Source organism: Coenobita brevimanus, chromosome 74 (genome assembly GCF_032717465.1).
Source record: "Coenobita brevimanus isolate Jiangsu-jjx chromosome 74, ASM3271746v2, whole genome shotgun sequence".
In the NCBI taxonomy this organism is placed as follows: Eukaryota; Metazoa; Arthropoda; class Malacostraca; order Decapoda; family Coenobitidae; genus Coenobita; species Coenobita brevimanus.
The window spans coordinates 597,754-620,692 of record NC_137027.1 but is presented as its reverse complement, the minus strand read 5'-3'; the positions used below and the strand labels follow the sequence as shown (position 1 = coordinate 620,692).

The following is a 22,939-nucleotide window of genomic DNA, read 5'->3' as shown; positions in this document are numbered from 1 at the left end:
TACGAAAGCGATGAATATAGGACAAATTCCACAATACGAAAATATGTCTCAATGATACAAAAATCGATACGAAAGGAAATACAGAGATAGCCCTATTATCCAGACTATATGGTGTGAAGAGATGCCTGAATAGTCTGAAATCACGATTAATCTGGCGGAAACAAAACACAAGTACTGTTAAACTGATTTATTTACTGGTAAATGTATAATGAAAGACACAACTATCTTCCCAGTTCAGTCTGAAGAAAATTTACACCAGGCTAAATACAATGAAAACCCTGTTTCTACTAGTGCGTGTTTCAAATGGTTCGATTTTTCCACCCTATATTCGTCAGACTTTGGGAAGATACTTGTGTTTTTTATTGTACACTTGAAGCAACAGAAAGACCTTGCCAGTTCAATTCATAATCCTCCAGCTTGTTTCTGTAATTTTCTGAAAACTCTCAGTTTGGCAGATTACTTTTTCTTGCTGAAAAATTTCGTGTTATTGTCGTCACTTTCCCCTACGATCATTTCCAGTACAGTGGAAGAAACTTAGCTTGCTCAAAGATGGATATCATTTCCCAATTTCCCAACTGGAGGTTAGGTTAGGTTAAATTATTAGGTACAGATAAGCTCGGTTAGGCCAGGTTTAGTTAAACACTTAGGGAAGAACAATCCTTTCCACCATTATGTTAATGAAATGAACAGGAGCTGTCACACTAGAACAGCTAAAAATGACGGGGAAACAGATTTAACAAGACATGTTTACTGTATTTACCAACCCAGAAATACTGTAATTTGAAAAATATAACAGACTATCAGGAAGAACTGATCTGGTAAGGTGCTTTTACTGCTTAAAGTAAAGTGTATGTTCCCAAGGACGACCATGGGAGCACGCAAATTTCTGAACCCACAGCCATTGAGGGGACTAAACATACTATCTATCTATCTACATACCTAGGCTGCTTCCCCCAAGGAAAGGGAGGTAGCCGAGACAGGACGACACACCCCTAATTTACTCAGCCACTCAAACACATTCATTCGCATCTTAGCCCCAAAGGGGAGAAGGGACAGATCCTCACCGCACCACACCACACGAGGGTCAACTGCTCAGTGCGATCAATGACATCCGCGGCAGGGCCCGACAGCAGAGCTGGTTTACCCTTGCCACATCATAATACTGTAGACCCATCCCCTTTTACGATGTGGCAGGGGTAAACCAGCTCTGCTGTCGGGCCCTGCTGCGGATGTCACTGATTACACTGCGCAGTTGACCCTTGTGCGGTGTGGTGCAGTGAGGATCTGTCCCTTCTCCCCTTTGGGGCTAAGATGCGAATGAATGTGTTTGAGTGGATGAGTAAATTGGGGGTGTGTCGTCCTGTCTCGGCTACCTCCTTTTCCTTGGGGGAAGCAGCCTAGGTATGTAGATAGATAGATAGTATGTTTAGTCCCCTCAATGGCTGTGGGTTCAGAAATTTGCATGCTCCCGTGGTCGGCCTTGGGACCATTTTTTCAAAGTTATAAAATCAATTTCTTTTTCTTACATACCGGGTATGTGAAAAGACTCATCTGGCACACCTGGCTTTTTTTTATAATTATTTTTTTCCCCTAAACCCATCCTGTGATTTCCTGTGATTTGTGTACAAATTAATAAAATTAGGATGTTTGTTACATGAGCATGTAGACATCGGCGAAAACATCTGGGACGAATTGAACTGTGAACGCCTTGACTGCTTGGGTTGGTGGAATAGGGTTGTGTAAACACACCAGTGACCTTCATTCCCTTCCCATAATTGCTCACAGGTTTTTATAGCTCACCCTAACTCAACGTTACTGACACCAGTACAGTAAGGCGTTGTTCAAGGCCAGCAGCTATGAAAGCGATAATGGAAATCATTATTGTTTGTGTCAGTCCTCTCTCTTTCACACATACACATAAGAACGAACAAAAGAATGAGCAGTAAATGTACACTAACTTTAAGGAGCAGAAGGTGCTCAGTCGGTCCGAAATATATTGGGATGAGCGATACTGAACGAAGAATGTGGAAATGAATTCTAACCTACGAGAACATGTGGGACGAAAGAGTAATTTTTTTTTTTTTCTGATTAGCAAACATTTTTGTTCCATATCGTCTCTTAAAATTGTAAAACCCATAATCTTTCATGTAAGCATACAGTCTAAAGACCTTACCAATTCATTTCATAATCCTCTAGTTTGTCTTCTATATTTTTCTGACTATTTTGAGGGTGGTAAATTATGTTCTCTTGCTGAAAGAACCTTACTTAAAATTAGGGCGCATGTAACATAAGCATGTAAACATCGGCGAATACATCTGGAGTGAAGACAACGCCTGACTGCTTGGGGTAAACTCACCAGTGACCTTCGTTCCTTTCCCATAATTGTTCGCAGTTTTTTATAGGACACCCTTACTCAATGTCATTGACACCGAAGCTGTAAAGTGTTGTTCAAGGCCAGCAACTATGAAGGGTTTAATGGAATACTGTATGAAAAATTCAAACTGGGCGCGGTGCACAGGTTGCTTGCCGAGAGAAAACGAACTAACCCCATCCTGGTAAACAAATTTTCGCACGCTTCTCAGTTGAGTCCACGTCCCTCATCTCCTCGCAGCTTTGCTGTACATGAGGATATTTTCGCAGCTCTTCACCTTTTCGTATTGTTTCGCCATACCTCCCGAGTGCCCTGCATCATCTTCAGCATCGGGGGAGCCTGCTGCAAAGAAACAGCAGCACCGTACTCTAACTCTGGAAAGGAATTGGAAATTAAGACCCCATGAGGAGGGGCAGGGAGTCTCGGAGATTGGGTGTGCTTTAGGCCTTGCAGCTTCCACCGTTGGGACTGTGACGAAGAAAAAGGAAATTTACAAAAACATGGGCACCTCCTTCTCTACAATTGTGTACAGGTATTGCTTATTTCAAAATGGGGAGGGGGTAAAGTTTAGATGGGGGGTCAGAGGGGGTCCTGGGACGCATCCCCCCATTTATATGTATACTGTATTTCAATGGGGAAAATCGTTCCGATATACGAAATTTTGAATTATGATGTTTTTTTTTTTTTTATTCCTATCCTTTTCTTATTTTGAAGACTCATTGTACTTTTCAATCTTATCTGTGTGTTTTTTGAGATGAGGATTCCAGACCACTGATGCATGTTCCAGCATTGGTGTGATGAATGATGTTATTATCTTTCTCAGCATGTTTTCATTATATATTTGAATATTGTTCTCATAAGCAGGTATGAATGTTTCATACTTTGATGTCTATCTTCTCTTTCTCTAAGATGCATTTATATAGCATAATGATGTCTCCTCATTTCCTTCTCTCTTGTTATGTTGGTAGGTTCTGTTTTTCTAGTCTTTCTACATAGCTTAGATTAGATCCTTTAACCTTGGTCCCCATCTTGTAGCTGCCCTTAGTACTTTTCAGTCTTATCTATGTGTTTTTTGAGATAAGGATTCCAGACCACCATTGCATATTCCTGGGTTGGTCTGATGAACGATGTTATTATCTTTGCTCAGCATGTCTTCATTGTATATTTGAATATTGTTCTCATATTGGCAAGCAGGTATGCATGTTTCGTACCTTCTCATTTATGTGGTCAGCCGGTGATAGCCTGTTACTGATAATCATTCATAAGTCCTTCTCTTTTTCTGATGTGTGTCGAGTTGAACTTCCTAGCATATAATCCCAGTGTGGTCTTTTTCCACTTTTGCCAAACTTAATGGCATTTGTCCACATTGAATTCCATTTGCTATCTACTGCTCCATTCATGAAGCTTATTTAATTCTTCTTTTAGTTCTGTGCAAGACTCTGTGTTTGTAATTCTCCCTACCCTGGGGGGTAGGGGGGTTTTCAAGAATACTCCCCCAGTATCCCTGCTTGTCGTATCAGGCAACTAAATGGGTCGGCGGAGGGTTAGTGCCCCTCCCTGGAAAACAGCTAACTAAAAAGATGAACAAGAAGCCTCGGACAAGGACTGACTAAAAGATGACGACCAAGGACTGGACAAAGGACATGGTATGGATTGTGACGTGGAATATAAAGAGTGCGAATGATGAGGTGAAAGAGAGAGAGAGATAGTCCAGGTGCATGAGGGTGCGAAAGTGGATGTATTTGGATTAACTAAAACTAAATGGAGAGGAGAGAGTGTGAGAGAATGGAAGTATGGATGGGGTATATGTGCAGGAGTAGGTGAGAATGAGAGGGCAAAAGAAGGAGTGTCTATTGTTGTGAGTAAAAGATGGAAGAAGAACATAAAAGAGTATGGATCAGTTGGCTCAAGGATTGTGTGGGTAAGATTGAAACTTGGAATACAAATGTGGGCGATTGTGTGTGTGTATGCGCCAACGTAAGATCGTTCAAGCAGAGTGAGAAAAGAGTTCTGGACAAATGTGGAAATGTGCATGGAAAAGTTTGGAAGGAATGAGAGAGTGTTTTTGATTGGTGATATGAATGGTAAAGTAGGGAATGTGAAGGTGGATGGAATAGTTGGTGAGTGGGGTGTGCCTGCTGAGATAGATGAGAATGGCAGTGTGTTAGTGGACATTTGTGCTGGGAAGGGGCTGGTGATAGCCAATACCCTTTTCAGGCACAAAATGATCCACAGGTATACATGGCGAGTGATGAGAAGGGTGGGTGATGAGCTGAATGAAAGGAAGGCAATGATTGATTATGTGTGTGTGTGGATGAAAGGAGGCAGAGATGTTTAATGGATGCAAGAGCGTGTAGATGTTGGGGGAGTGGACTTTCTGACCACTACTTGATGGTGGCCAGAATCAAGATCCAAGTAAGATGGAGAAATAGAAGAAGGGAAGGATGGGACGAAGGTGTAGTTGCAAGGAGAGTGGAAGGGTTACAGGAGGATGAGAAAAAGGCAGAATATAAGAGAGAAGTGGAGGAACGATTGGGTAAGTATGAATTGGAGCAGATGGGGGACGTGGAAGGTGTATGCAAGATATTCACGGAAGAAATCTGTGCAGCATGTGAGGTGGTGTGTGAGGTGACGAGAAGACAGAAGGGGGTGCAAGGAACAGCATGGTGGAATGAAGAGGTGAGACAGGCTATGGCACAAAAGAAGAAAGCACATAATGAATGGATGAGAAATAGGGGCATGGAAAAAGTTGAGAGGCAGAAGAGAGAGTTATATGTAGAAAGGAAGAGAGAGGTGATAAGATTAATAAGAGAGAGTAAGAAGAGAGTGGATGAGGAATTTGAGTGTAAAGTGGAGGGACTCTAAGAAAATGTTCTGGAAGGAGGTCAAGAGAGTAAGACAGGGTGGCAGTGAAGTTAATAGGGAAGTGAAAGATAAAAATGGTATATTACTAGTGGAGAATGGAGAAAAAGTGAGCTGATGGAGAGAACTCTTTAAGGAATTGTTGAACAAAGAGAATGGAAGTAATGCAAGTATAAGTGGCTGGGGAATGGCTGGGAGAAGGAGGGAGGTGAGAAGACAGGAAGAAATCAGTAGGATAGAAGTTGTGGAAGCAATGAAGAAAGTCAAATTGGGGAAAGCCCAAGGAACTAATGGAGTGTGTGGTGAAATGCTGAAGCATGGGGGAGAGATAGTAGTAGAATGGATGTGGAAGATGTGCAGATTGGCCTGGGAGGAAGGTAGAGTCCCGGAGGATTGGAAGTCATGTATAATTATTCCCTTGTACAAAGGAAAAGGGGAAGAAGAAGTGTGTGGTAATCATAGGGGCATTTGTCTTCTTAGTGTAATAGGAAAAGTGTATGGTAGGATACTTATTGGCAGAGTTGGAGCAGTAATAGAGAAATTAGTTGGAGAAGAACAGGGAGACTTTAGGAAGGGAAGAGGTTGTGTAGATCAGATATTCATTCTTAGATCTTTAGTGGAAAAGTTTCTAGAGATGGGAAAGAAGTTGTATGTGGCTTTCATGGATTTGGAGAAAGCATATGACAGGGTGGATAGACAAGGATTGTGGAAAGTATTAAGAATATATGGAGTAGATGGGAAGTTGTTGAATGCTGTGAAGAGTATGTATGATGGTTCTAAGGCTGCAGTGCGTGTGGATGGTGAACTGAGTGAATTTTTCTCTTTGAAGGTTGGGTTGAAACAGGGATGTGTCATGTCTCCATGGTTGTTCAGTCTGTACATGGATAGGGTAATAAAAGAGGTACAAGTTAGGGCACTGGATGTTGGAGTGGCCCTTGTGAGAGAGGGTAGTCTTTGGAAACTCCCTGTACTGTTGTTTGCAGATGATACTGTGTTGTTGAGTGAAGACGAAGGGGAGCTGCAGGGCTTGGTGGATGAGGTTGGGAGTGTGTGTAAGAAACGGAATATAAAGGTGAATGTAGGGAAGAGTAAAGTGATGGTCTTTGAGAGAGGTGAAGTCAGTGAATGTACAGTGAGGTTTGATGGTGAGGAAATGGAAAATGTGAGTACGTTTAAGTACTTGGGGAGTGTGATGAGTAAGGATGGAAGTTTGGAGAGTGAAGTGCTTGAAAGGGTACAGCAAGGAAGAAAGGTTGCTGGTTCCTTGAAAGCAGTGATAAGAAACAGGGAAGTGAGCATGGAAGTGAAAAAGTTACTACATGACAGTATTGTGATACCAACTCTAACGTATGGAAGTGATGCTTGGACGTTGTTGGAAGGACACAAGTCACGAGTGAGAGCAGTGGAAATGAGTTATTTAAGAGGAACCTGTGGAGTCATATGAAGAGACAGGCTGATATAAAGGAGCGTTGTGGTGTGGATGTGGATGTGATAGGAAGCGTTAGGAGGAACACACTGAGGTGGTTTGGCCATGTGGAGAGGATAGAGGATGAGAGACGGATGAGAAGAGTGTATGTAAGTGAGGTGGAAGGGGGGGGAGAGGAAGGGGGAGGCCGAGGATGAGATGGAGGGATGGAGTGGAGAGGTATATGAGAGAGGGGGGTGTGAGTTGGGAGCAGGGCAGGGAAATGGCGGGGGACAGAGCGACGTGGAGGCGATTTTTTTGTGGCCACCCCGTACGGGATTGAGGCATCTGGCAATAGATAGATAGATAGATAGTATTTTTGCATCATCAGCGAACATATTTAGATAGCTTCCAATTCCAGTATTTCTGTCTGTATCATTTATGTACACTAAAAACATAATTGGTGCCAGCACTGAGCCCTGTGGAACTCCAGTAGTCAGTTCCCTCCATGATGAGTAATTTCCCCCTAGTACTGTCCTCATTTTCCCTTTTTTATGAGAAAATCTTGCAACCATCAGTACAGTCTACCGTGGATTCTTCCTTGATGGTACAGTTTCCATAAAAGTCTGTGGTGCGATGCTCTGTCAAATGCCTTCTTAAAATCTAAATTGATACTGTCCACCCATTCTTCCCTTTTCTGTCGCGTTTCTGCAGTTCTATCATATTAGCTTAATAGATTTGTAAAGCATGATTTTCCTTTTTTAAAACTGAACTGTTTCTTTCCAGATGGTTTACACAAATTTTTGTTATCAGCGTTTCTAGTACCTTGCCTACAACAGCATACAACACTGGTCAGGGATACTGGTCTGTAATTGAGTGGATTCTGTCAGTTTTTTTCTTTGTGTGTGTGTGTGTGTGTGTGTGTGTGTGTAGATCATTCTTATCATTTATCCCACACTGTATACTCAGAACTGTAATATGACATGTTATTTTACAGGCTCAATTCCGGTCATCACTGAAGTGCCCACACTGTCACAAGGAGTCCAACACATTTGATCCTTTCTTATGTGTATCCATCCCCATCCCTCAGCGCCAAGTCCTTCCTGTCTTTGTTTGCGTCGTCTACCTCAACCAGCAGCCCAAGCAGGTAAATGAGGACAGTGGGGGTGAGGGATGTGCAGGCTGAGGGAATGATGAATACATCATAGTTTAAAAATTATATATAGTAGGCCTGCTGTTTACACATTCATCACTTGCATTATTTGCCTTTTATGCAGTAACCCCAAGTACTGCATGTTCACCATATACACGGAAAATTTTCGTGGTTTACACGGCTGCACAGGGTGCGATCAGCATTCATATTACCTGCATGGTGATGTAGTGGTCTCAGGATGCTGATATCATGACCTGGCCTCCTGCACATACCACTCTTAGCATCCATCCCTATTCCAAAACTCTTCCCTTCCAAATTAATAATTACTTGCCACTTGATTTTTAATAGCAGCATATACAGTAAGTAGTCATGTTGTGGTAGTAATAAATACAGTATATATATATATATATATATATATATATATATATATGGCGGGGGGACACAATCTGGCCGCACTATGGGGTGGTACTACTACTCTGCGACCAGGTTGTGTTAGGAAGAATACTGCCACCGTATTCCCTGCGTGTCATAAAAGGCGACTAAAAGGGGCAGGGTGAGGGGACTAGAGACCCCCTCCTCTGTTTTTTAGTTCCTAAAAAGAGACAGGCCAGAGAAAGGGATGGGGGATGGAGTTATCCCCGTACCCTGAAGATTGGGTCTATGAATGTGCGTGGATGTAGTACGATTGAGGCTAAAAGGGAGGAGATTGGGAGAATGTTTGTGAGAAGAAAGTTGGATGTGTTAGTTTTGAGTGAAACGAAGATGAAAGGGAAGGGTGAGTCTATGTATGGAAGTGTGAATGGAAGATTGTCAGGTGTTGATAGAGGAAGGGCAAGAGAAGGTGTGGCCTTGTTAGTGAGTCCGGAAGTACAGCAGTGTGTGATTGAAGGGAAGGAGGTGTCATCGAGACTGATGTGGGTGAAAGCGAAATTTGAACGTGAGTTGTGGGTGTTTGTGAGTGCATATGGGCCTGGTAGTGAAAGGGATGAAGAAGAGAGGGAGTCTTTCTGGAATGATGTTGATGAGTGTCTGCAGAGTTTTGGAGCGAATGTGAATGTGGTAATGATGGGTGATCTGAATGCTAGAGTGGGAAATGTAGCAGTTGAAGGTGTAGTTGGTATGCATGGTGTGCCTGGAAGAAATGAAAATGGGGAGCGAATGATAGCAATGTGTGTTGAGCGAGAGATGATGATTGGAAATACGCTGTTTGAGAAGAAAGATATTTATAAGTATACATGGGTGAGACAGGAGGGTGGAAGGGTTGTTGATAGAGCTTTGATTCACTATGTGGTTGTGTCTAGGAATGTAATAGGAAGATTGTTGGGTGTTAGAGTTCTGAGAGGGGAGGGTGGAGGTATGTCTGACCACTACCTGGTGGAGGGAAAGTTAAGAGTAGGTAAGAGATGGGTGAGAGCTAGGAGAGTTAGGTGTGGCAGGGAGGTTTTGAAAGTGAGTTGGATAAAAGAGAGAAAAAGATAGAGTATCAGGAGAAATTGAAAGATGAGTGGAACGCAGTGAAAGATCGGGAAAATGGCAGTGTGGAGGATGAATGGCAGTTATTTAAGAGTGCTGTGGTGGGGCATGCAGACGAGGTGTGTGGTGTGAGACGTGTGGGTGGTGGTGTAAGAAAAGGAAGTGAATGGTGGTGCGAGGAAGTAAGTATGGCTGTGGCTGATAAGAGACGTGCATATGAAGTGTGGCTGCAGAGGAAGGATGAGATGTCATATGTGAGGTATAAGGAAAAGAGGAATAAGGCGAGAAGGGCTGTGCGTGATGCTAAAGTGGCAGCAGATGAGAGGTGGGGTAGGCGGCTGACAGAGAATTTTCAACAGAATAAGAAAATGTTTTGGAAGGAGGTGAAAAGGGTGCGAAAGGGAGAGTCTGGGAAGGAAGAACGAGTAAAAGCAGAGGATGGAAGGATGTTAATTGAGATGGATGCAGTAAGGAAGAGATGGGCAGAGTATTTTGAAAGATTGTGAAATGTAGAGGAGGAAAGGGTGGCTGAGCTTGTGGCGGATGGAAAGGTGCAAGGAATAAATGTTTTGGGAGAGTTGAGTGATTCTTTGATCACGAAGGAGGAAGTGCAGAAGGCAGTAAAGGAGATGAAAACAGGGAAAGCTGCAGGTATGGATGGGTGTGCTGTGGAATGCCTGAAGGGTGGTGGAGTGACTATTGTTGACTGGTTAGTAAGATTGTTGAATGTGTGCTTTGTGAAAGGTATGGTGCCAATTGACTGGGTAAGTGCTTGTGTGGTCCCGTTGTATAAAGGCAAGGGTGATAAGTATGAATGTACTAGCTTTAGGGGTATAAGTCTGTTGAGTGTTGTAGGTAAGGTGAATGTTAGAGTGTTAATTATGAGAGTTAGAGAGGGTACAGAGGGAGTGATTGGTGATGAGCAGTGTGGCTTTATTAGAGGGAGGGGATGCGAGGATCAGGTGTTTGCAGTGAGACAAGTGTGTGAAAAGTATTTAGCGAAAGGCAAGGATGTGTTTTGGGCATTTATGGATTTAGAGAAAGCGTATGATAGATTTGATAGGGAGGCTTTATGGACTGTTTTAAGATTGTATGGACTTGATGGTAGGTTATTAAAAGGGGTGAAAAGTTTTTATGTAAATAGTAGAGCATGTGTAAGAGTGGGAAATGCTGTGAGTGATTGGTTGCCTGTGAGAGTGGGGCTGCGACAGGGATGTGTGATGTCGCCTTGGTTGTTCAGTATTTACATGGATGGTGTTGTAAGGGAGGTGAATGCAAGAGTTTTAGGTGGAGGTCTGAGTCTGGTGAATGTTGATGGTGGAGAGTGGAATCTGAAGCAGCTGCTGTTTGCAGATGATACTGCACTGGTGGCTGATTCAGAGGAGAGATTGAGACAGTTGGTAGAGGAGTTTGAAAAGGTGTGTGAAAGGAGGAAATTGAAAGTAAATGAGAATAAGAGTAAAGTGATGAAGTGTACGAGGTTGGTAGATGGTAGGGGGATGAATATAGTTTTGAATGGCGAGTTGCTTGAGGAGGTAGAGTGTTTTAAATATCTAGGGTCACATGTTGCTGTGGATGGAAGAATAGATGCAGAAGTGAAGTTTAGAGTAAATGAAGTAGGAAAGGTGCTGGGAGGAATGAAAAAAGTGTTTAGATGTCATTCGCTTAGAATGGATGTAAAGAGAAGGCTGTATGAGGGTGTTGTGGTACCGACTGCGTTGTATGGGGCTGAAACATGTAATATGGGTGTAGCAGAGAGGAAAAGTTTGAATGTAATGGAGATGAGGTGTCTGAGGAGTATGTGTGGAGTGACGCGTATGGATCGAGTGCGGATTGATGAAGTGCAAAGGAGAACTGGAGTTGTTCGGGAGATGGCTGGTAGAGTTGAGCAGAGGGTGTTGCGATGGTTTGGGCATATGGAGAGAATGGATAATGAGCGATTGGTGAAAAAGATAACTAGATCTGATGTGAGAGGTGTAAGGCTGAGAGGAAGACCACGAATAGGATGGATGGACAGTGTGAAGAGAGCGCTGGATGCGAGAGGGATGTCTGTTGAGCAAGGAAGAGTGGCTGTGCGTGACAGAAATGGGTGGAGAGAAATTGTGAATGAATAAGTGATGACGCAGCCCTGAGGGGATATTCTCCTGCATTTGGTCTGATCAGCTATTTCAGGTCAGGTGCGGGTAAGGGGATGAGTCTGTTATGATGTGGCAGGGGTAAACCAGCTCTGCTGTCGAGATAATGACAGGGTGGATAGACAAGGATTGTGGAAAGTATTAAGAATATATGGAGTAGATGGGAAGTTGTTGAATGCTGTGAAGAGTATGTATGATGGTGCTAAGGCTGCAGTGCGTGTGGATGGTGAACTGAGTGAATTTTTCTCTTTGAAGGTTGGGTTGAAACGGGGATGTGTCATGTCTCCATGGTTGTTCAATCTGTACATGGATGGGGTAATAAAAGAGGTACAAGGTAGGGTAGTGGATGTTGGAGTGGCCCTGGTGAGAGAGGGTAATGTTTGGAAACTCCTGTACTGTTGTTTGCAGATGATACTGTGTTGTTGGGTGAAGATGAAGAGGAGCTGCAGGGCTTGGTGGATGAGTTTGGGTGAGTGTGTAAGAAACGGAATATAAAGGTGAATGTAGGGAAGAGTAAAGTGATGGGCTTTTAGAGAGGTGAAGTCAGTGAATGTACAGCGAGGTTGGATGGTGAGGAATTGGAAAATGTGAGTACGTTTAAGTACTTGGGGAGTGTGTTGAGTAAAGATGGAGGTTTGGAGGGTGAAGTGCTTGAAAGGGTACAGCAGGGAAGAAAGGTTGCTGGTTCCTTGAAAGCAGTGATAAGAAACAGGGAAGTGAGCATGGAAGTGAAAAAGTTACTACATGACAGTATTGTGATACCAACTCTAACGTATGGAAGTGAAGCTTGGACGTTGTTGAAAGGACACAAGTCAAGAGTGAGGGCAGTGGAAATGAGTTATTTAAGAGGAGCCTGTGGAGTCACTTGGAGATACAGGCTGACAAATGAGGATATAAAGGAGCGTTGTGGTGTAGATGTGGATGTGATAGGAAGCGTTATGAGGAACACACTGAGATGGTTTGGCCATGTGGAGAGGATGGAGGGTGAAAGACTGACGAAGAGAGTGTATGTGAGTGAGGTGGAGGGGGGGAGAGTGAGGGGGAGGCCAAGGATGAGATGGAGGGATGGCGTGGAGAGGTATATGAGAGAGGGGGTGTGAGTTGGAAGCCCGGTAGTGAAATGTCGGGGGACAGGGCAACGTGGAGGCGATTTGTTTGTGGCCACCCCACACGGGATTGAGGCGTCTGGCAATAGATAGATAGCTTATCAGTTCTACCAATTAACCATTTAAATGGCAAAACTATTGTATAGGTATATCATATCTTGGAGTGAAGGTGTCATTTGCAGGCTTCCAGCCTTTTTTGTATTAAAAAAAAGGAAGAAGAAGACTTGTGTACCATCACCAGTCCTGAAAGAGGTATCCCTGTGTTACAGTAGAGACATCAGGTATTAACACACTTGAGAGCTGTTGAGAACCTTACTGTTAATGTATGGATCATCTGCTGGACCTCAGGCAGTAGTCCTGGCCAGTGTCAAGGCTTGGATACTTAGATACTCAGAACTGTTTTATTCAGATTAGGAAGGCCTTTCACACTGAATGAGTTTGTTAATGCTACAGATAACCCCTCCAGTTTGAAAAGTCTCTCCAAAGCTGAATGAAATTATCAGGAGATGAGAAGAATAAATGGAGAAGGGGTTTTTAGGCTAAGTGGGTTAGCTTGGGTTGTTGCTGTTCCATTTACAGTTAAAATTATATGATGCACTTAAGAGCAAATTTAGCTTTTCCAAACTGAGAAACACCAGATGAAGAGAAGGGTTGCCCAGATATAAAAACGTAGAAGAACAAGATCCATTAATTTGCTTGCTTGAGCAGTGTTACGAACCTGAAAATTCATTTTCGGTCCAAATGTTCTTAAAGAAATCATGAAGTGTCCCTACACGTCCCTACGTACACAGTCAACTATGCTTGTCTGTACATGAGTTAATCTTATTTTTCAACAAAAGGTTTCTTATGAAGTGATTAATAAGCTTCATGGAGAAAGGAGAACCAGATAATGAATACAGTGACATTTAATTTTTCTTAGGAAAAAGTAATCTGTTTTGTTTCAGTATGCACCAAGTTTTGTATTTGCCTCTTAAAATTAAGAATAGGAAAAATAAAGTTTACTAGCTTGTTGTCAGTGTATTAACTTGATAATATGTTTCATTGCCAACGTAGTTCCTTTAATTGTTCATGATGATCATGAGAGGGTGAAAATACAAGGTATGTACTGTATTATATAAAAGAGGAATAGTAAATAAATAGAGCAATATCATATTTCCTCAAAGCTGAGAGGCTGAGACAGGGAGTTTTCTTGTATTTTCATAGAACACTAAGAAATGAAGGAGGGACATAATAATTGCATAATGTACACAAAAATTTTTCATTTTCCACCTTTCTTACAGAAAAATATTTTAATTATCAATGAATGTCCAAGATCCCTAGTTTTTAAGAGTTTTGCATGGGCATCCCTACGTTCCCACACTTTTAAAAATTAGTCAAAAGTCCCAGGGTTTAGGGACATGTCCCTACAGTTGGCAGCACTGTGCTTGAGTTTGAACACATTGAGCCAAAAAGTCAGATGAAAAGTTGTGAATGGTCTTCGTCATTTAGTGAGTTTGTATATGAAGTATTGTACCTTATCAGTACTCATTGGAAGGTTACAGTTGTTAATGTGTAATTACTGTAAAGAGTAAGGAGCTTGTACACTCAGTAAAAAACTTATCTTTACACTAGGTGAGTTAACACAATGAAATGGGGATGAACCAGTATAGGAATGGCCTGAACAGCATGTTTGTAGCCCAGCTTACCACAGTTACAGATATTTAGCACTTAGTAGATTCTTCAAGAGGATTTGTACATCCGAATGGTATATAGTAAATGTGTCAACGGAATACCTTATTGCTGTATTTGAAAACAATGTAATCAAATATGAAATGGCAGAGAGCAGACCCATCAAAGCTAAATCTGATTATGCTAATGATTATGTCACACTGGGGCGAGTTCTGAATGAAGACCATGTTTTAAAATGTACATCACAGCATGACCCCTCCATTATGGCTCGTATTTTGGTTTGAATCATGGCGTGGGCCCCCCTTTATGACTCTGATTTTGGTTTGAAACACTAGAAAAACACCTAATGCTTGGGAAATATTTGTCTGAAATACTGCAATGGTGGTCTGGGATAATTAAACCTTGGCAAGGCTGGTGGAATGAATCATTACAATTCTGTGTTAATAATCTCTCAAATATACGGTGTAATTCAGCCAACCCCAGTGCTGAATAATGCAAAACGCCAGATTTTGCGTTGGTACCCACAATTGGGTATCCTTTCATTGTTAAGCCAGATAATATCACAACTTTAAGCTATCAGTCTCTAACCTCTATCCCAAAAACTCTACAACATTACTCATGAGTAAAAGATTAAAATCAAGCATAGAATACAAATCAGTATTGATACATTACATGTAGTGAAATAATACTGTACAGTACATAATATAATCATAATCATACTGTACTTACCTAGTGTTGCCATTGATGGAGGGTAGAGTAGTACACTATGCAGTACGGTGCACATACTCCCATATGGGAATGGCTTCCGGAAAGATTACTCCAGCTCATGGGGGTCACAGGCTGTCACAGCGCTAGGGGGTAACCACTGCATGGGTCACAAATGCACAACACACAGATAGTCCTCACTATACGGCATCCACAGGAGAGAATGAGAGAGCAACGGTAGGCATGGCATGTTGGGTGGGCCACTCCCACCTGCAGCACATTATGTTTGGCTGGCGTGTCGTAAGGTCTGCCCCACACCAATTGGATACTGTGTCTGAGCTGGATGATTCACGCCACTGCTGAAAAATGCATAGTATATACCATCAACTGCTTCCCGTGTCTAAACCAGATGATACACATTACTGCCGAAAAATGCATAGTACCACCGATGGCTTCCCATTTCTGAGTTGGATATTGACTAACTTTGCTGGATATTGTTTTAATAGAGCGGAGCAAAAAGCGCTGGATATTGTGTTGAACCGGATATTACAGGGGGATAATTAAGAAATTACTGTACCTGTTGATAACGCAGAATAAGATGTCACTTAATAATATTGTTCTCAGATAGTTTTTCAAAGTACTGTACAGTGCTGTAGGTCTTATGAAAGATCAAAGATAGTATTATGTAGGAGTATTACAAAACCATTGTTGTTTTTTAATATTATGAATGAATATCAAATATTTTGTACCAAGTAATTATTTTAATATAGATTAGTGCCAGTAATTACATGTGGAGAGGATGGAGAATGAAAGACTGACTAAGAGGGTGTATGTAGGTGAGGTGGAGGGAGGGAGAGGGAGGGGTAGACCGAGGATGAGGTGGAGGGATGGAGTTGAGAGGTATATGAGGGAGGGGGGGGTGAGTTGGGGGGAGGGGAGTCAAATGGTGGGTGACAGAGTGACTTGGAGGCGTTTTGTCTGTGGCCACCCTTTGCGGGATTAGGGCGTCGGGCTATAGATAGATAGATAGATAGAATTACAAATGACAAAAGCAATTTTGTCACACTCATGTATATTCCTCACTGACACCTGTGTGTGGGCATTTCCCATTCAGTTATACCAACCTCGCAGAGATGTCAGCTGAGTGAAACGTTGATACCTGGTGTTCATTGGTGTAAAGGTCATATTTTGACAGTGTACAAAGGAAAGCACACAGCAACTGAACAACTTGTGCTGAACTTTTTGCCTGATATTTTTGTTTTTCTCTGTCATGACAAAAGGATGGTTTGATAGAAGACAAGAAGGATTTTGTAGCATAGGTTCACTCTCATCTTAAATGTAAGGACCAACTGTACTAGCCTCGGGCTCCTACGCTCCTCATGGGGCAACGTAGGATTGGATGATGGATGGATGGATGGCAGTTTGAATTAGAAGAAACATAATATATTGAGGATCCAGTATCAAGAGACTTGATTTATATTAAATATAATTCTGCAACTGATTTTTGTATGTATTAATTATACTACAGTATTTTATATACTGTACTTGTCTGCTTATATCTTTGACTTTATGTACTCACTTGTCCTTTAAATGTATGTCTCTTCTCCAGGTTCAGCTAGGGATAAGCATAGATGCAGGTGCCACCATCAAGGAGCTGAGGAAACAACTATCAGAAGACTGTGGCATTGCTGCAGAGACTCTCATCATCACAGAGCTTGATGGTGAAGGCTTCCACCGCACCTTTGGTGGTATGTCCACAGCTGTAATTTTTACTAATGAGCAAGTACTGCACAGCAAGGTCCTTGTCATATGTCACCTTTTTGTTTATGTCCTTTGTTGTTGTTGATTCCACAGGAAACCACAGAAATATTTCACTGATGCCTGTAAAGCCGATTGACCAAATCCCCTAATCTTTAGCCCCAGATATATGTAAAAGTAATACAGTTTGTAACCCAGGGCCCTCACATACTACAAGGATTGCCATTATATCTGTGATACATTTTTTTTCTCTTTTTTTATCTTTGATTTGGAGGAGAGAAGGAAGATATTAAAAACTCTCGTCCATACCCAAAATACTTTCATCAATAATTTTGATTGCACATATAATACTAGTAGTATTAGAGGGCTTAGCTCTGCACATACACACACACACAGTTTATCATATGTGGTTGTTATGATTATCGTAATTATCATCATTGTTTGTCAGTGTGCTTGATTCTCATTCACATGACTTCAGATATGGACTTCCAAGGAAGATGTATGCTAATGACTTGGTGTTGATTGCAGAGAATGAAAGGGAGACAGAGAAATTATTTAGGGAATGGTGAGGCAGAATGTGCATAAGGGTTTGAGAGTAAATGCAGATAAAACAAAAGTGATGATATCTAGGGCTGGGTGGTACTCTCAAAGCAGAGGGAGTGGGACCATGTGCAGTTTGCCACAAGGATGTAGGAAGTAATTCTGTCTTGTGCAGTGTTTGTGATAAGTGGATGCATAAGAGATATAGTGATGACTCCTCCTTTCTCCTTTCCATTTGCTTCTCGCAGTGTCCATCCCAGCAGTTACTTCATTAAACAAGGGATGAGGCTATGGCACACCTAATGTCTAATTTGGCTTATATCTCTGACTGGGGTAAAAGCAGTCTTGTTATTAATGCATCAAAAACTCTGTTAACATCTTTCTACCTGACAGAATCTTTTGCAGGAGTATCCCCTACTTTTTAACAATATCCAACTCAGTTATGAATCATCTTTAAACATACTCAGGTTTTCATTCTCTTGGAATTTTTCTTGGAAAGATCATATTACCTCTCTTGTAAAATCTATTTCCAAGAGATTAGGGGTGCTAAGGTGACTCTGTGCCCTCTTTACCCCTGCACAGTTGTTGACTTTATACATTGGTTTTATTTGCCCCTGTGTAGAGTACAGGTCTCATGTTTGGGGAGTCTCCCCACATACAGCTCTTTTCAACAAGGTGGAGTCAAAGGCTTTTTGTCTCATTAACTCTTCTCCTCTTACTGGCTCCCTTCAGTCTTCGTCTCTGCACTGCACTGTTGCATCATTATCTCATTTCTGTCACTACTTCAGTGGTCACTGCTCCTCTGAACTGTCTTCTTGCATCCCTCCACCACTATGGGGGGTGCATAACACCAATCTAGCAACAAACTCTCTTCCCTTTTCTGTCCAACTCTCTAATACAAGAGTTAACTGTTACTTCCAGTCCTTGCATGCAACAGAGCAACTCTGGAACTGTCTCCTTTTGTCCGTATTTCCTACTGTCTGTGATCTTCAGTCTTTCAAATGCAATGTGTCCAGGCATCTCAAAATGAACAGATCTTGAACTTGGCTGTCTGTTAACTTGTATTTGTATATTCTTGGAGGGAACAGTTTGCATGCTCCTGACCTTTGGCTCCTTCTTCCTTGCATAAGAAAAAAATAAATAAATAAAATGGGTACACATTGCAGGACCATGCAATGAACTGATGTTTCCCTGCAGTAGGCAGCACCTCATCACAGCATAGTGCTGGAAGGAGTGGAGGTTTGGTTCTTGGATGGGCATCACGTTTGAGTCTCTCTACGTAGTTAACAGGGACACCAAAATAGGCTTCACATGACCCATTTATTTGGTTATGTGTGTAGTTACCACCCAGCATGTAAATGTTTCTGGGGTTACTGGAAACTGTTAGGCTTGTCACTCAGTGTAGGCCCACCAGAAGTGGAAAGAAGAGTAATAAAAAGTAATGAGAAGTATGGGAGAAATAGGAAGAGAAGGGGGACAGCCACAGAAATAAAATGATAAAGGTGAAGGAAGAAGTAGTAAAAGGGTTAACTGATTAGAGTACAAAAGAATATATTTGTATGTTGAGGGATTGACAGTGTAGCCCATTTAATTGGACAACTTTTGATAGTTCTTTTTCTGTCAGGTGTTTTCTTATAGGTGGTAAAGGGGTTTGATATGATGATGATGGTGATGATTGTCATTGATAAGAATGTCCTCATAGTGTAATTTATTAGCATAATATTGCTGTATAGGGAAATAGTGCAATATATGAGTACATTAAAAGAAATTGGTGCAGTAATTGATTTTTCTGTGATTAACTGCCTCTTCCGATCACTAAGTGGTGCTGCTTGCAAGTCTGACATGAAAGTGCTTCATGCCACAATACTGCTGCCTATTTTCTTGGCAGTGCCCCTTCTTCATGACCGTAAGAAAGCTTTTAAACAACTAATGTATGTTTTTTCATACTTTTTATTTATTTATTTTTTTGTCATTATATAACATTAGAAAGTGAGTGTAAGAATTATCATGGCATAAGTTTATTGAGTGTGGTAGGGAAGGTGTATGGAAGGATTGTTATAGAGAAAGTAAGAGAGATATCAGTAGTTGTAGTGAGTGATGAACAGGTTGGCTTTAGGAGTGGCAGAGGGTGTGTGGATCAGATACTTGCAGTGAGATTGATGGTGGAGAAGGCTTGTGAGAAGGACTATAAAGTGTTTATGGCATTCGTGGATCTGGAAAAAGCATACAACATAGTAGACAGAGAAGGATTGTGGAAGGTTTTGCGCATGTACAGTGTAGATGAAAAGCTGCCAGGTGCTGTCAGGAGTTTTTATGATGGTAGTGAAGCATGTGTAAGGGTTAACGGTCATCTAAGTGAATGGTTCATGATCGGTGTGGGCATGTGATAAGGGTGTGTGATGTCCCCATGGTTGTTTAACATATATATGGATGGGGTGATGAGAAAAGTAAAAACATGAGTAATGGATAGGAGGATGGCATTGGTAATGAATGGTGATGGGCAGAATATGTCAAATTTGTTGTATGCTGATGCTGTAGTACGGTACTACTTGCAAATACCAGACAAGAACTTAGTAGACTAGTGCAGAGTTTTGCTGATGTCTGTGAGTGTCGTGCCTTGAGAGTAATTGTAGAAAAAGTAAAGTGATGGTTGTTGAGAGAGAAAGTGACTCCCAGTGTGATGTGACAGTGAATGGAGAGAGACTGGAATTGGTGAGAGAGTTCAAATACCTGGATACAGTGATAGAAAAAAGAGGAAGATGTGCAAAAGAAGTGGTAAGTAGAGTGACACAGGGAAGGAAAGTAACTGGTGCAATGAAGGCCGTGATAAAAAACAGTGACTTGAGCGTTGCAGCTGCATGAGGCTTACAAGAGAGAGTGTTGATGCCAGTTTTAACATATGGATGTGAATATGGATGTGAGGCTATGGTGTGGCATGAAAATGAAAAGTCAAGAGTGAGAACAATGGAGATGGGACTGCTGAGGAATGTATGTGGAGTACAGAGAGTGGATAGGATACAAAATAATGTGATTCGTGAAAGATGTGGAGTGAGGAAGTCTATGGACACCAGAATCGAAGAGAGTGTACTGAGATGGTATGGTCATGTGGAGAGAATGGATAACAATAGAGTGGTGAAAATGGTATATCTGAGCAGATTTGAAGGAGGGAGAAGGCGAGGTAGGCCAAGGAGAAGATGGAGGGATATGGTGGATGAGTGTGTGGAAGAGAGGTTTGGAAGTCGGTGAGGCTAGGGGACTGACAAGAGATCTAGCTGACTGGATGAATATTGTGAGGAGAAGCACGTAATCAGGGATTTGGCACCCCTTTTTAATGTGACAGCATCTGGATTGACTCCGTCGGATACAGTTATATGAAGCTACAGAACATGGTGAATGTTTTTGGCGTATCAGATAGAGCCATTATTCCGGGGGCTGGAATGGTGAGTGAATGAAAGCGTGGCCCATTGGATTGGGCAGATTTGGGCTGTCTGGACATTGCTGCTCCTCACCCTGCCCTTGGGTGGGAAAGGAGGTCTGGATGATGATGATGATGATGATGATGAGAAATTATTTAGAGGAAGGTTTATTATTCCTGATTTATTCCTCTTTGGGAAGTGCTTACCACAGCATCTCGCCCAGGGCACAGAAAGTTATCTCACTGATCCCTTTTCTTCCCCAGGACATCTCAGATTCTCAGTAGTCTGCAATAAGTGCAGCTAGATTTATATGAGCCAGTCATTTGCCATGTAGGGTCTCATTCTTTAACCCCCTTCAGGCTATTCTCAAATCTTGGATCTTTTTGAAATATAATATTTGCTTCACTGTTTCTTTGAACATCTTTTTGCCACTCCAGATGCTTCTCCAGTGACAGTGATCAGTGAGAGTGACCCTATATATGCCATAGAGCTGCCCCGACCTCGCCCTCCCACCCAGGACACTGGTGGTGCCCTAGTTCTCCTCACGTGGATCAACGTCGTCCTGGCTGACCCAGACAATATTAGGTGTGAATGATACAGAATTGCTGAAGTATGTATGTGAATAATTTGATATACTGATTCAGCAAGTATTTGTCATTCTCCCCATTCACATTTTTTTTTTTTTTCTTTTTTTACATTAATTCCTTTGTAAATTACAGAAATACTACCTTATATGCAGTATTAGTACCAGTATTATCATTGATACTTTTAAAGCTGATTTTCCTCTTCCCTCAATTATAGTTGCAATTGTATAAAAAAGTTGTGATATTTTGTAACACATCCGTGACATGCAGTAAGGGCCACCCATACACACCCCTGTACTATACTGGGTATTTCATATCTTGTAACTTAACATGAATTTTGAGTAAACATATCGATTTATTAACCCCTTGATTCTGGTGATGTACTTTATTGGTTTATTCTTGCCATCTCCAGCTAGTTTCATTAACCCCTAAAGACCACAAAGCTGCCAGCCCCCAGATCCACAAAAAGGGTCCGATTTTTTAACTTTCACCAAGATACAATTTTTTCTTAACAGGTTTCAAGTGCTTGAATTTACACAGCTGAAAATGTGCTGAAGATGTATGTTTCACTCTCATATGACGTATGGTTACCGCAATGTAGACTGTCAAAGAACATCAAGAATAAAAATTGTTATCCATCGTGCATAAAAAAAAAAAATTTGCACCAAAGTAAATTTTGGTTTTATAGATTTGAAGAACTTGATTTTACATGTGAGAAAATATTTCACTCGTATGTCTAATGGTTACTGCACAATTGACCATTAAAAAAAAAAAAAAAGCCACTCCTCACTATGAACGAGAATGGGACGTCCTTGAGAAGTATGGTGGCGGAAGTGTGAGGGGACGTCAGGAGGTGGGAAAAGGAAAGGAATATGTCTGCCACACACACCCAAAATGGTCTAGAGAGGGTAGGGTGGGAGGGGACACAGAAGGCAGGATTCAGTGAGGCAAAGGGAGGTGGAGAGATGGCCTGGGAAGGGGAAGGAGGGTCCCCACACTCGGAGAGGGGGCCAGATCATGCCTTCCACCACCTGATTTCTAGATCCCTTAGGCCAGGTCTCATATACGTCTTAGGCCAGGTCTCATATACGTCATAAAAGAAGTGGTGCTACCTACCGCCAGTGTTTGGGAGCCTCTGTGCCATTGATAGCCATAGGACCTTATGCAACATTTGCTGTAACTGCTGTTGACAGCCATAGGTCTTCAGGGGTTAAGTTTGGGGAGATCTCTTGTAGTGAATGGGAATATGAAAGCTATGTACACCCACCGCAAATTGACTTAGGACCTTCACACAGAATTGCTATGGGAGAGTTGTCTTTCTTTGCTTTGTGTTTCCACCTCTACCAAGTGAATTTTTTGGGCAAGAAGTAACTTGCAACTCCTCTGGTGTTGGTGGGAGATGGTGAAATGCTCAGTACGTCAGTGCTTGCCCAGAAGCGAGAGTAGGAGTATATGTTCCCGTCGCTCCGAGCTTGCATCTCCCTTTTTTTTCTTATGCATTGCTATTTGCCCTGTTATTTTCCTAGAGTCGGGTTGTCATGTCTGGAAAGTACTGCTCAAGGGATGAGAGGGTCCGTATCATTGCATGGAGGCCGGATAATGTCCCTATCATCACGATTTGTGAACGTATTGGACGTGCAAAGTTGACAGTCATGAAGATTCTTGCTGCAGCGCGCGGCCTGCCACCTGATGTCATACCAGAGCACAAGCATGGAGGTGGAAAGAAGAGGACAACCTCCAGAGGTACAGATATGCTTCTGAAG

At 42.0% G+C, this 22,939-nt stretch overlaps 1 protein-coding gene across 1 annotated transcript in view; it reads left to right on the top strand.

Moving 5' to 3' along the window:
* The window catches only part of LOC145407880 (uncharacterized), a 424,248-nt gene that overhangs the window by 318,592 nt on the left and 82,717 nt on the right, over positions 1-22,939 (top strand). Inside the window, exons 4-6 of the mRNA XM_080278745.1 lie at positions 7,636-7,785; positions 16,488-16,626; positions 21,030-21,177. Coding sequence (XP_080134871.1) covers positions 7,636-7,785; positions 16,488-16,626; positions 21,030-21,177 — 437 coding nt within the window. The remainder of the gene's footprint in view (positions 1-7,635; positions 7,786-16,487; positions 16,627-21,029; positions 21,178-22,939) is intronic.